Consider the following 14,657-nt stretch of genomic DNA (forward strand, 5'->3'; position numbering starts at 1 on the left):
GAAGGGTGGGCACATTACCCGGACTCAAATCTTTATGGAAAATGGTTTGCACTGTTTATAGCACTGGAAACATAATTTGCTGTAATAATTTTGAAATGATAAATAAATTCATGTCTTTTTAGCGAAAAAAATGTCTCTTACTTATGATGATTTTTATAAGCAAGTTTACTAAAAACGCTGTCATAATAATATAATCGCCCAATCGTGCTATTGGATATATCGCTATGCTAGAAAATAAGCACAGAAACCTAAAAAAATATAAGTGTACCTGTTTGCCATACATTTCGAAGTTTTCTAAACTACGATAAAAACGTCGTTTAAATATAATAGTACTTGCCCAATTGGAGAGATAAGTGCTTCATAAAATTTGTATTACTCCTTTAATTCTTCAACTGACTAAAAATCATTTGATGAAATGAAAAACTGTGATAAAATTAAGACTTACAAACAATTGTTTGAACAAGCTGGTGAGTTAAGTTTAAGAAACAGTGTCATGTTTCCCGTTATATGTAAAATATCATGAATTTTAATAGCTCTTTTTTTACCTTGAACGTTCATTTTTTTTTTTTCGGATAGATAAGATATTGTTGGAAATTTACAAACCTAAAGCTGACTGACTTACTAAAATGTGATAATTGCTTAACATTCAATGTTATTTATGCAGAAGATGTAAGAGTAGCATCCGGGTGTTAAGTCGCTCGCTATTGTTAGGTGTTCTGTATGTACAATGCTCCTATGACCTGCTGCTAAGATGGTGCTCCAAAATGTGCTGCAGAACTCTCTACTCTATGCTAGTGTATGCTTGATAGACTAATTGGACTAGAGGTTTCAAACGGTAGTTCTGTGAATTTATTTATTTTGCTGTTGCGGTGTTACTTCCAGTGTTGAAATGTGAATACCGTGGCATATTAACTGTTAAATATATGTGAAAGTCCGTAAGTGGGAGAAACGAAACAAAATGACAGGAGGTTGTTTCTCGGGTTCTTCCAAAAATGTATTGAGGGTTCGGTAAATTTCCATAATTTTTACTGAAGGGTGTATTTTGTATCATGCCATTTTATTTCCATTTTCCAAAAATAAACAATGTTTCACTTCCTAAACAAAGTAAAGGTGGTGATTAAGTGTAGTATACTTTACATTTATTCAAAAATTTTTGGCCTAAGCATGATAGGTACAAAAACCATCATCCAAAATATTTTATTCTTATCGGGTCAACACTGGCTCTTCTAAGGTAATACTTTACAGGTCGACCACAACTAAGTTCTTATAAACTACCTCTTTACCCAACTTACCTCTTGAAAAACTCTTACCCAAACTTACTCATGGTATTCAAAATAGTTTGCCTATGAGGTATTTATCTGGAATTAATGGTTTATTAAATGCAGCATTTGTCCAGCACGAGGATAAATGTTTAAGTTTATTGTCTATGGTCGATTTGGCTTAAAGAACTCGTATCCAGTCCTTAAAATATAGAAATAAAATATTGTTGACAATTGACATTTACTTTGTTTTTAGTTTCGTTTTCTCTCGGTTTGCATTGGTGCCTACATAATTTTAAATGAATGATGACATTGTATTTGCATTAATTTGAAATTAAAATGCAGTTAGTTCACGTTCGTACATTACATTAATAGTCTATTTGTTCAAGTTTGTTGTTTGCCGTGTAGATGAATCAGATTTTTTTTCTGTCGTTGAAGTATTCTGATGTAATGTAATGCATTCTGTACAAGAAACAAACCCAGTCTCAACAAATTTAATACATTCTAAAACAATAAATTTCCCAAGGTGTTTGTGAATGTAAGGCAAGAAAGAAATATGTTCATTGTTGGACTGACTGGTGGCCTCGCAACAGGCAAGAGCACAGTGCTCTCCATATTTAAAGAACACGGAATTGCCGTAATAGATGCCGATGAAGTTGCTCGAAAAGGTATAATTTATTACAGCTACAACATTATCCTTTTTTAACTAATTGCTTTAACTCAATCAACGCTCAAGCTATCGAGCTAACAATTTAAGTTAATACATGTCCATTATTACATGTTAATACAAATACATAATTAGTAGTGAGAAAAATTCTAAGCAATCACTGACACATTTCCCATTCTGTACATACTATGAATTTTAGGAAAAGTTTCAATTGTACAGACCAAGACCAGAAGATTCAGTGCATGATAATAATGGTCTAGCAGTGGATTGACAGTAATGTTTACAATTTTTTCGTCATCACAAATTTATAATTAAATTTAATATAAACTTTAAAGGATAAGATAATCAATAAACATTTGTCTTTATAGTTTTAGAACCTGGCACAAAAGCTTGGCTTGAGGTTAAGCAGTATTTTGGACATGGAGTTCTGTTCCCTGATGGAAGAGTTAACAGATTAAAACTTGGCGAAATTGTTTTTGATGATATAGAAAAACGACGTAAACTTAATGCTATCACACATCCAAGGATACAAAGCGCAATGATAAGAATTGCATTTTCATTCTTTTTCACTGGTCATACTTATATTGTGATGGAAGTACCTCTCCTTTTTGAAACAGGAAAATTATTGACATTCATGCATAAAATTATTACTGTTGTTTGGTATGAAAATCACTTAGATAATGTACTAAAGGAATAGGATTAGTCTTTTCAGAAGTATTTAATTTAATTGTACTTTACAGTGAGGATCACCAGCAGCTTGAACGTTTATACAAAAGGAATGACTTCTCTGAAATAGTAGCCAGAAAGAGAATTAATAGTCAAATGCCACTTCATGAAAAGGTTGCCAAATCACACTTTGTTATTGATAATTCTGGTGATCTTACAAACACCAGGAATCAGACAGAGAGTATTATTAAAGTCTTAAGAAAATCAAAGTTTACTTGGTGAGAATTGAATAGGTATAACAAGAAAACATAACTAGAAAAATGGTAATTAATGTGATAATTTTCTTTCAGGTACTTCAGAGCAATATTTATGATAACAATACTGTCAGCAGTTTTTGCTGTTACACATATTACAAGCAATTATCTTGAAAATTTATAATAAATCTATTGATTACCATCCATTTTTAATTAATTTTGAAATTTTCATTCCAATTAAGTTATTATATATCATGATATAATACAACTATGAATAAGGTAGCACTAAGGTAACCGATTTCATCCGCAGCAGCTGATGACAGATTGGCCCATTGTGTCTCCAATGTAAATATGACAAAGCACAGCTTCACTGTTCAAAGACAGCTGCTGACCATCAAACTATGTTGTTTGACATCAACAAGGAAAGCAAGGACTGCAGCAAGAGTACTGTAATCCCACTCTCGAAATAGGCGTTGGGAGGTAGCAGAGAAACGTCTTATCCTTAATGTTCATCTTCCGTCACTGAGTAAATGCATTTTCACTGTGTGGTGTCATGTTAAAAGATAAGAAAGTGCGAGAAGGTCATCTTCTTGGACCTGCATTTCTAATGAGTAACCAAGGATACTGGGGCAACCTGCTGACGTAGGCCAGTGCCAAGATTCATCTTGCACTTTCTGATTTCTTTTGAGTTTCAAACTTTTAAGTAAAAAGCAAAGGTACCACCACTCTGCCTTTTTGTGCCGTGAAGCAATAATGCGTTTCGGTTTGAAGGGCAGCCGTTGTAACTATACTAAGACCTTAGAACAGATATCTCAAGAAGAAAAAAAAGTTGGGATATTACTGAAAACTCAAATTGCTCCATCTTAAATCATTTTAAGTGAACATAACGTGAAAAAACGAAGTTTAAATTGGCATGAAATAGACCGTCATAGATATGGGGTATAATAAAAAATGAACTCTCGGCCACTACCCGCCACCGGAGAGTTCATTCATAATCTGTATCATTTTTTTTTTGTCCCTACCTAAACGGCTGGTCTTCTTGAGAGACCATATCAGCATCACTGGGCGAGTAGTTAAGCTCAGAGCTGACGGAGCTTAAACCTGACGCTGTTGCTAACACTAACCCTAGCAAGAGCCGTGCTTCTCAGAATTTACCACCGGATCGGAAACGCGGCCCATTGAGAAGATACGGCAAGAAACTCAGTGGGCTGTCTGTGTCTGGGGGTTAATTTACTCGCCGAGCCCTTCGCTGCAAGCGATGGGTCCGACGAGAACGATGACCGGTGCTTGGGATACTCTAAAAACACCGTTAGTGGATCGGAAGGATCCGAAATGACGTGTTCTGGGCGACGTCGACTGTTTACCATTCGGTCTGCAGGATCGGGATCTGTATCATGCTGAATTCATAAAGAATGCGTATTTACAGACCATTTTGCCACATATGAATAGTCATCGATGATGGTGTAATTTTGTTGTAGAATAGGTTCTATTATAGCGTTCCTAAGCATTATGTTAATATTATATCTTTATTACCGCTGCAGACAGAAATAACTTAATTATAATAAAAACTTACAAGGTACCATCTGACAGGGGACAAAATAGTTATAGCTATTCATAATAATGATAGAATCGTTTCAATTACATATTACTGTTGTTCTTAATTCATTTAAGTACCTATATATAAAATATGTTTTATTTGACTATGGTAAACTAACGAGGAGTTTACTAACAATGTCCCTACCTAAGTTATGCGTACATATTTGGATATTGAGGCTCTTGTTTCGGTTTCGAACGTCGATCAATAAGTTGCGCGCAGTCGCGAACACCCGGAGCAGTTTTTCATTATCACGTATGGTTTTTATCGAATTTAATTTTAAGAATAAAAGTTTATTACTCAAGAAAAAGGGAAGAAACTGGTATTTATTTCTTTAAATAAATAAGTAGTACTGAAATTATTAAAAATTTAGTAAAATTTATAGTTTAAATTTTGTCTCTATTTTATTTAACAGTCGGAGCATTTACTACCGATGTCATCATATTGTTTTTTTTTTTATTAAGTTAATGTAAATCATCATACGTCAATGTCATTTTGAAAGTTTCAATTACACTAAATTAATCGGCTTAATCATGATGTCAATCATCGTGATCAATTTACTTAGGGTGAAAAAATTACACCTGTAGAGTAAAATTGTAATTCAGTGATCATATTTGTATTGTTTATTTCCTTCTATCAAAAATGTAATTGAAAGAAGTCCGAAATTCTTGGTGTAATAAAGTTTATAATGAGCGTATATGACAGATTTAGAATTTTCAAGGTTTATAATTTAAAATAACATTCTTCACATGAGGTTCCTTATGGTTATGCACTGTTAGCAGCACTTTTGAGTTTTTACATTCCCTAGCACTGTCATGTGAACATCTTACAATTAGGTGTATATTTTTTATGGCTATAGATGCTGAGATGATCTCATAACCCACTCAGTATCAAATGTTTACCAGAGTTCATTGATATTACTACATGAATGTCACCACCTACCTTCGGAGATGAGGCTGGTGCCAAAATCATTAGTTTTATGGCTATTCCATCTCTCCAGCATAGGTCTTGTTAGATCTCATGGGTCTAGTGTATACACACACACACACACACACACACACACACACACACACACACACACACACACACACACACACACACACACACACACACACACACACACACACACACACCAACAGACACACAGTGGGTGTATTTTATTGACAATATAATTCCCAATTTTCTTTTTCGTTGATAATCTTAATTTGCTTACTACACTTCCTATCTACTTACTATCTTTGCTGTGTATTTATGTCAACTTACCATAATATTATTTTAAACTGTTTAAAGTTACTTATTTGTTACAGTTCACTTTTTTGTAACCCTTGGTTAATCTTAATATATATATTTTTTTATTTCTGCACTACCAAAAAATCAAATGTCCTAGCTCTATCTGGTACACATCTAAATAATCAAAGTAAAAATACATTAGCTATGGAAGTTTAATCTAAAAATACATTACACTCCCTTTAATACATATTTTGAATTATGAAATTGGGAGATTAACATTCCGAATGTTGAAAATTGGACAAGAGTGCAACAATAGAATATCTGTATGAGAAAATCAAACCTTAGAATATAAGCTTAGAATGTAGATTTCCATCTTTTAAGTGATAACAGCCTGCATCAATACTACAAAATGGGTACACTGAGCCTTGTATGCTTTTTATACTTAAATCCTATTTCTGTGTGGAAACAATAAAAGCTATTGTAGCTATTGCACTACTAGAGGATCATGTGATTTGTTGTTAGTGTCAGACTTTTTCAACTACTCATTGGATTCTATGTGTGAATGTTATTTCAGATGATTGGATAGTATTCTTGGATAAAACTTAATTTTGGACTTCAACTACTTCCACAATGGTTAGTCAAAAGCATTGCATTGTTTATTAAAATGTGTTCTACTTTATTCTTTTCCGGTACTACTCGTGAGATCCTTATTCCTTATGATTTCATTTATCACAGACAAAATTGGGTCCTAAATTAGCTTAGACAGTAATTATTACAAATCCTTTTCCATATAAACAATGTATTAGATACATACACAACTTAGTGCTACACTATATTCTTTTATAAATTTTTACTTATAATTTACAATTTACTTATAATTTACTAACTAATTTAATATATTTGGATAAAGAGTTATTATATTATATTTTCAACCATTATTACAGATACGTCCTATAGTGTGTTATGTATTATTTGTTTATTATTTTAAGCCGCATGTCAATAAATCCTACGATAATATGAAGAAAGCTGCTTTTCGTGATAGTAACATACTACACAATCTATTCAAACTATCCTCATAGGCCGGTCGATTTTTACTAGATTCAAGCAAAGATAATTATTTAGTGTTAATAATATCCCCATCATTTATGTAGGTACATATTCCATTTAATTTTAAAATTGATTTTGTTGTTTGCATTCAGTAGAAGTTGACAGTTTGACAGTATGTAGTAGATTCATTTTTCTAATACAGGAAAGGCGAAAGTTTCACAGAATACTGCACAGTATTTTATTTTTGTTTAAAAAAAACCTAAGATATCTCTTGTCTAAAAAGTGAAATGGAGCGAAAAGAAAAAAGTTGTGTTTTAAAATCACCTTGAATGATTCCGGGATGAAATTGAATGAAATGAAATGAACGGAATTTAACAAGATTTCAATGTACTTTTTAGGAGACTACTAGCAACTTTCCCTAAACAATTTCTCCTCTTTTTTTGTATAAAACTTCTTGTATCTTAATCTATAAGCCCATCTTAGTAGTTTTAATAATTTTGAATCATAAAACATCAGTGAAATTTTTCAGACTTAATTACAACTATTTCAAAGAGTATGAAAAACCTGATAAGAAATACATTTTCTAATACACTTTATGGTCAATAAATTTTATAGCTCTACGAACCTGTCGAACACTGTCGTTTGATGCTCTTCAAGAACATTTCTAATATTCGATACTACGAAGCATTTATATTCCTTTGGTTATTCCTATATTTAATGCCACAAGCTGTCACTACCTAATAGCTTGTAACAAAACGCGGTCACTTGCAATTTGCGCATAATTTATACCTTTCTCACCACCTTAAATCGTATGTATGTATGCCTATACTCGCTTAATATATGTGGATAATATTTATCGACATAAATTAAGCGGGTATGGGTATGTTCAGGGCAATTTGTTATATAAAACCTAAAGAGATCAATTCGCATTGCTGCTACGCAAAATTTCTATCGTCTCTGGTGAGAAAGATGGCCCTGCCCTTAATACAATAAACCAGCCAGTACACTAAATGAACCATATTTTATATATTTTTAAATTATTTTGGAATTAGCAGAATATTTCAAAAATGGCGGTAAAATATCCACCCAATCCTAAGCATTCACTCCTTTTGAATTAAGTAAAAAAATCGACTTCATATTAAAATTTAAGAAGGCACCATTGATTTTAATTCAATCTTTAAATTGACTGATTGATACCTACACATGTGAAAACTATTTTTTTCTGGTTTAATAACAGTTGTAGCCTTTGTTAGAAATATAAACACATACAGACGTTTTAGATTATCCACATCTCACTGGATTCTGCAATCGACACCAAAAAAGAACAAAAGAAGTCTTTTGAACATCGCCGTAACGGTGCAGCACGTGTCCTGTTGAGAAGTGGGGTGGCGGTGGATTCGTGGATTTTCGTGTGGCAAACAGAACAGTGCGTGACATCATGTGCGCGTGCTGCTGAGTAACAATAGCAGCAGCACCCCACGTGTTTTCACGCTCGTAGTCTGTGAAGCAACAAGGCAGCAGTGCAGTGCGTGTTCTGAAGAATTCATAACGTTCATCAACATAGAGTAAGCCCAGTACGTGACATCACGTGCGCGCGCTGCTGAGTTTTAAGATGGCGGCACTGCACGTGATCTCACTACACGTGCTATAAAGAATCACGTCGACGGTAAAACTTTATTGTATAGACCGTTGTTGAGGAGCGAAAAGCATTTTAGTTTGTAGGTATTATATCCCTGATTTACATGTAGATGGAGTGAGTGTAAGAGGGTAATTATAGGTTCATGGTAGACATAGTACACTTTTAACACACTGTAATTTATACTAATATTTTTTATTGGTTACCGGATTTCTTAAAGACTTATCGCAATGTGAATTCTGCCATCCAAGACATGAAGAAGAAGTAAGTATCGCATTCTTTCACCGAACCCGGCAAGGTAACGGGGTTTCGCTCACATCGAGGACGCACGACCGGCGGAATCGTCGAAGCCAACCCTCACTCTTTTCGGCGTCACGGTACGGCACCCCAACAGGCCGCCCCAGCCAGTGCCGCTGGTGTTACGGAATATCCTACTGGGCCAGTAGTATCATCATTCATTACAAACCAACTGTTCTGATTTATTGAAAAAATGACAACAAGAAAACGAAAGAGAACCGAACAGAGACTCATCAAAATGCAGAACTGTGGTTTTTAAAGAAAAGAAGGCCGTGTTGCTTAGCGTTCTTCCGCGAATGGAAATGTACTCTATATTTCTTTAATTCAGTAGTCAAACTTTACGTTTTTGGGCAGTTTTACACTGTAGCAATTTTTTGGTGATTTTCCACTGATTCGGTGTCATATATTTGCTTTCACATTTTATTTTAATTTCATTTCGCCTTATAAGTTAAATTACTATATTTTTTGCTGTTACTGTTATTATGACCATGTCTTAATTATTATTATTATTAATACATTTTATCGATCTTCGGTTAAAATTTTGAAACTTCTCAAACTTGGACTATAAAAAATGTACTCTAGTTTAAAATGTTTACTATAAATTTTATTATATTCACTTCCCCATTTAATATTGAAAGATCTTTGCAAACTCGCCGAATATTAATAGATAGAAAAAGTTCGTTCACAAGTAATTTGCATCATATAGGTACAGACTAAATCAATGAAAAAAAAACCATACAAACAGTACGAGGTACCTTGCAGATTGTATATAAACAGATGTAATTTAGAATAAAAACAGGTTCATTATGTCTGATGATTCCTATTCCGTTGATGAAATAACGACTCGGCCATGAGGTGGTCCTCGTATTGTGAATTCACAAAAGTACAGCTTGCCTTCAAATCACGTTGCGTTTTGAAGGGTAAAAGAACCGTTGACCAATGCCATTGAGTACCTATGATCGTATTTACGTTGTATCTTAGCTCGTAATCACATACAGGCACAATTAGGGCACTGTGAAATCGTTTAAAAGAAAACAAATATATTTAAAAATAAATGAAACAATGATCATAAATATAATAATTATTATAATAGTTATCAGTTAAATTTAAAATAAGATTGTATTATATTACATTTTCGACAGATTAAACAATTCCTTTACAGCATTAGTTGTCTTTTCTTAGTGGTCAAAGTCATTAGGGTTGGCTTAGAGCTTTGCAACCAATTCGTGATTTTCACTTTAATTGTGGGATATGTTTTTCGATTTTTTCTTTCATTTTTCCTTAATAAATACGTTTCATCTACGCTTGTTTTTGTTTTTTCACTAGCAGAGGTCGTTAAAAAAGCTATTGTGGTAAGATTGTGATCCGATTCAATAATATTATCTTTGTTTTCAAATGGCCCAAAAATTTGTTTGACAGGATCATAGTTATATGATCCGAAAATCGCTCTGAAAAACATTACTTATGGATGCTCTATTCTCTTCATAGGTAAACTCGCGACATATTTCTATAGATAGGTATATAAACATAAAAAGTTAATCAGCGAATGGTTCAGATGTTTGAATGAAAACTCTATTTCATCTGATAATTTTGTATTTCTAACCACATTTTTCAAAATATCAAACTCAAAGCTTGAAAACTATACTGATAAAAGTACCTACACACTTTTTTCGACTTTAGAAGCATCAAGTATTAGTATTATTAATAAATTTGTTATATATTAAGATGGATATCGTTTCATTTTTAAGTGAGGTGAGCGTGTCCATTTATGTACAGTGTGCTTAGTGCGAGTTTTTTAACGTTCTTGATAGCGTAAAAGCTAACTAAGATTTGTATGCAGTTGGAACAGCGCCCTTAGCGGTAAACTTAGGCAAACGTTCCAACTCCATACAAATTCGAGTTAACTTTTACGCTGTCGAGAACGTTAAAAAACTCGCACAAAGCACACAGAACTAAAAGTGAGAGATTTGTTTTTACTATCGATAGCAAATTGACATTCAAATTTGTCTTACGGTTTTGTATCTTCCAGCATAAAGTAACGTTTAGGTGGGACTCTTTTCCCCAGGGTGGAATGAAATCTAAAACAGTCAAGTAATTACATAATAAAATCGATTCCTGTTTAACTAAGTTTAAAAAAAAAACGTAATAAACGTTCTTTCTATCATTGCAATATCAGAAAATAGGCATTCATTTTAGCTACATACTATGACATAAATTCATGATTGAAAACAGACGCGCTGGCATAATAATAATTGTATGTCTGTAGCTTTACAGAGTAATAAACAGTCGTGTTTTATAAATGTCGACCTATCGTGACGTTTGACGGGTAAGGCAGGCAAATGGGGTGTATTTTTGACTGAAGAACATTTAAAAAGATAAGTTATAATGGCTTTTTCCGATTTTTACTACATTTACTTAAATAAAATTTACCTACCTTCAAAAGTCCTAAAGGATAAGACGTCCGGTGCATTCGTATCTGGCGATGCAACGGTGTTAGAGTCCCACTAGCGGGTACCAATTTTTCTAATGAAATACGTACTTAACAAATGTTCACGATTGACTTCCATGGTGAACGAATAGCATGGTGTTATAAAAATGGAACCCGCAAAATTATAATTTGTGCAATTACTGGTGGTAGGACCTCTTGTGAGTCTGCACGGGTAGGTACTACCCCGCCTATTTCTGCCGTGAAGCAGTAATGCGTTTCGGTTTGAAGGGTGGGGTAGCCGTTTTTACTATACTGAGACCTTAGAACTTATGTCTTAAGGTGGGTCGCGCATTTATGTTGTAGATGTTTAAGGGCTCCAGTAACCACAACACCAGGTGGGCTGTGAGCTCAACCTTCAATCAAAGCAAAAAATAATTATCGGGAAACCAAGTCGGCCTTCAGCTTACATTTAGGAATAGTAACCTAACACGGTGTATTTTAATCTCCAGTCTGAAACAGGTACTTAGTGAAATCAGCATTGAAATCCCTTTCTTAATTTAGAAGAGATACAACAAAACGCAATTAAGCGCGATTTATGACTTACTTTAAACTAAACGTAATGACTTACTCAGTGCAAATATATTGAATAAAAAAAAATAAAGCAGAAATATTATTGTAGAAATACATTGTATTTAAGCTATTATGTTTTGTTTCAAAGAAAACAGTAAAACAAAATGATTTAAAATATGCCATTCAATTTTATTTCACGTAGGTATGTAATAAAAGTAATCTTGTAGTTGCATTTTTTAGAAACCTTGATATTTGTAACCAACGGGGAAAAAAGAGCTAGTTGGTTAAATAATATTTTTTAAATTACTTTTTGACTAGAATCAATTCAATGAGATTCAGCACTGACCGCTATTCGAATATTCCATGTTTATATTCGATTCGCAGATTGTTTTCTTGACAGGTGATAGAAGACCATAGACCTATATAGTAGGGACACGACATATTGTTCTATACGTACAATTGCTTATATAAATAGCACCCATTTTGAAGGCACATAAACATATATCTATCTCGTTCTTACTCAGCACTTTAACTCGCAGAAAAACAATATAACAGTATTTCAGTGCGTACCTAAAATTAAACATGAATATACGTAAATCTCTAATGAGGCCGAAAATCCGCCATGTTTAGCGCACCAAATGTCATTGTCACGTCAGTTCGGCCGTCTGTTTTGGGTTGTACATTATTTATTGACTTTGATATCGATTTAATATGATTGCTTATATAAAAAAATTCTTATTTTATCATGCTTAGAACATACAAAAATAATAATTAAAACATATTTTATAGGATCTCAATAAAGTCGATGCCCCAAAACTATTATCTATATATATTTAAATTAATTATGAAATATGAATAATATAATGCCCTCATCCAAAAAATCTGACACCATTTTTCGGTCGGAATCTATTGATCATGACACCAATCATAAATACCTCTTAATAAAAAAAGTCATCAAAACATATTTAGACATTCTGTTTAGATATTTCGGGAAAAAGGCTACCGACAAAATCTCTTTGGAACTATTTAAATAAAATAGTTTTATTCCGTAGTGAGTAAAACACTATTGTAAATTCGTTAAATATTTAATAATTAAGTGATTTTAGAGACGAAGTCACAAGGAATGACGATTGTAATTAATGAATAAATGTTCTGTAGGTGTTTTTTTTATCACGCGGTCCCTTGATAAGTTTAAAATTTGAAGTTGCGGCGCACCTTCCTTAAGGTGCGCTGCGGTAGTGTGTTACGGACTTTACGTCAGCAAAACAATTAAAATAGATTGAATTGTCTAAGAAAAACACGTACTCAAAATACGATAACATTTAGCATGCTAGAAATGGGCAGATGGCACTGTACTACGCCATATCTTTATGTTTTTCGACAAACGACAACTTTATAAAATCAGTGTAGCAACTTTTAAAAATCATCATATCGTTTACTTGGCAAACTCGAAGGACGAACTTGTCTAAGATTCATATCATATTTGTCATATAAATCATATCATATTTGCACATAACAATATACCTACTTACTTCCTATTAAAGTATAAATTCTACAAATAATTAATACTCAACAATATTTAAAATAAAATGAGTCAAGAACGTTTATCGATAAAACCTGATAACATTGAAATCTTTTGTACAGCACTAAAACCGCCATGTTTTGTGGCCAGATGACGTCACAGCGGTACGAATTTTTTGTTGTCGTTTCATTTCCATAGGTTTCCTACTTCAGTGTAGAAGACTGTAATGTTAATTCTGTCACTTCTGTCAGCTTAATTTTGTAACTTTTAGACATAGACCTATTAGATATATTACCTGTCCTGCTCTACCTATCATTTGCTTATTTTTGCCTATGATATTATTTTCTTGTCAGCTTTACTAGCTATTTAAAATAGTTAAAAATAGTATAAATTAAGCGATGTGTTGCAAGTGGACATGTTGGGACTCGACCATCACGCGTGCTTACGTTGTGAATAAAAAGTTTCCTTAACATCAAAAATATACATATCCCGTATTAGTTTATAGTTTTAATAACTTTGTCATTTACTGCTAAATGTATTTCGAAAAGACACCGCAAGTGTAAAATATTTTCTCGTACAAAATACATATCAAAATTATTTTAGCCAAATAACGTGTCACGTGATGCGGTCACATTAATGCCGGGAAGAAATACTAGTTGTTTTACCGCAATTTTGGTAAACATTCGTCTTGACAGTTCATATTTGGCAGTCGTGAAGTAGGTAGGCATGTGGGAAATTTATTATGGAAAGTTTTTCGATAAACCAACGTGCTTTAATCGTTAAAGCATTTTATCAAAATCAATTACCGATTACTGTGACGATGAGAAAGTTACGTGAAATTTTTGGGAGACACAACGTGCCAACAAAACGCACTATTTATCGTGTAGTGAATGATATCGCAAAGAATGAGGGTATGTAGGTAATAGGCCCAAGCATGGACCACAACTTACTGCAAGATCGGCTGAAACATTACTGCTGCTCAAGAAAGTGTTCAAAACAACCCATCAACCTCAATTCGACACCGTGCTCAAGAGCTTGGTCTTCAAAGAACAACTTTAACCACAATTTTGCACAAGGATTTGCATTTGTTTCTCATTAAAATTCATTCGACACAAGAGCTTCTTCCACAATACCATTTACGCCGCCGTACGTATGCCAATAAGGTGTCACAGCTCGCCCATGACAACCCCGATTTTCATGTAAAAATCATAATGAGTGACGAGGCACATTTTCATTTGAATGGATATGTGAAATGTGTGAGAATGTAATGAAAAATGTGCTCAAAAGGGCTCGCATTTGTGAGGCAAACAGAGGTGGACATTTACCTGATATTGTATTCCATACATAATTACCGACATTAAATAAAATATTTATCAATAATAAGATCCATTCTCTTTCATTTAATCAAAAATTATAAACAAACAAAGTACATAGTATGCCTTCCCGGCGGACACCCTGTATAATCTTTCAACTGATACACTTTAGTT

At 33.4% G+C, this 14,657-nt stretch overlaps 1 protein-coding gene, 2 long non-coding RNA genes and 1 other non-coding gene across 4 annotated transcripts; 3 read left to right on the forward strand and 1 right to left on the reverse strand.

Moving 5' to 3' along the window:
- Window positions 1-1,476: 1,476 nt before the first annotated feature.
- LOC101740991 (dephospho-CoA kinase domain-containing protein) lies at window positions 1,477-3,048 on the forward strand. The gene is made up of 5 exons (XM_062669915.1): window positions 1,477-1,603; window positions 1,786-1,927; window positions 2,295-2,586; window positions 2,667-2,870; window positions 2,943-3,048. The coding sequence occupies exons 2-5, from the start codon at window positions 1,816-1,818 to the stop codon at window positions 3,028-3,030; spliced, it is 696 nt and encodes a 231-aa protein (XP_062525899.1). The 5' UTR covers window positions 1,477-1,603; window positions 1,786-1,815; the 3' UTR covers window positions 3,031-3,048.
- A 1,881-nt stretch (window positions 3,049-4,929) lies between these two features.
- Window positions 4,930-8,151, forward strand: LOC134199312 (uncharacterized). The gene is made up of 3 exons (XR_009973753.1): window positions 4,930-5,161; window positions 6,245-6,303; window positions 7,998-8,151. It is a non-coding gene; the product is annotated as an uncharacterized LOC134199312 (long non-coding RNA).
- Mir3271 (microRNA mir-3271) lies at window positions 8,106-8,247 on the forward strand. The gene has a single exon (NR_107556.1). It is a non-coding gene; the product is annotated as a microRNA mir-3271 (primary transcript).
- A 1,472-nt stretch (window positions 8,248-9,719) lies between these two features.
- LOC134199314 (uncharacterized) lies at window positions 9,720-10,727 on the reverse strand. Its single transcript, XR_009973755.1, has 2 exons — window positions 10,663-10,727; window positions 9,720-10,098 (listed from the first exon to the last, which is right to left on the reverse strand). It is a non-coding gene; the product is annotated as an uncharacterized LOC134199314 (long non-coding RNA).
- Window positions 10,728-14,657: the final 3,930 nt, after the last annotated feature.

Source organism: Bombyx mori, chromosome 1, assembly GCF_030269925.1.
Source record: "Bombyx mori chromosome 1, ASM3026992v2".
Taxonomy (NCBI): Eukaryota; Metazoa; Arthropoda; class Insecta; order Lepidoptera; family Bombycidae; genus Bombyx; species Bombyx mori.

Bases quoted from the DNA above. Each gene is read 5' to 3' on its own strand.
- LOC101740991 (XM_062669915.1), top strand. From the start codon at position 1,816: ATGTTCATTGTTGGACTGACTGGTGGCCTCGCAACAGGCAAGAGCACA. The intron at 1,928-2,294 runs GTATAATTTATT...TTGTCTTTATAG, and splicing joins CGATGAAGTTGCTCGAAAAG to TTTTAGAACCTGGCACAAAA. The intron at 2,587-2,666 runs GTATGAAAATCA...TGTACTTTACAG, and splicing joins AAAATTATTACTGTTGTTTG to TGAGGATCACCAGCAGCTTG.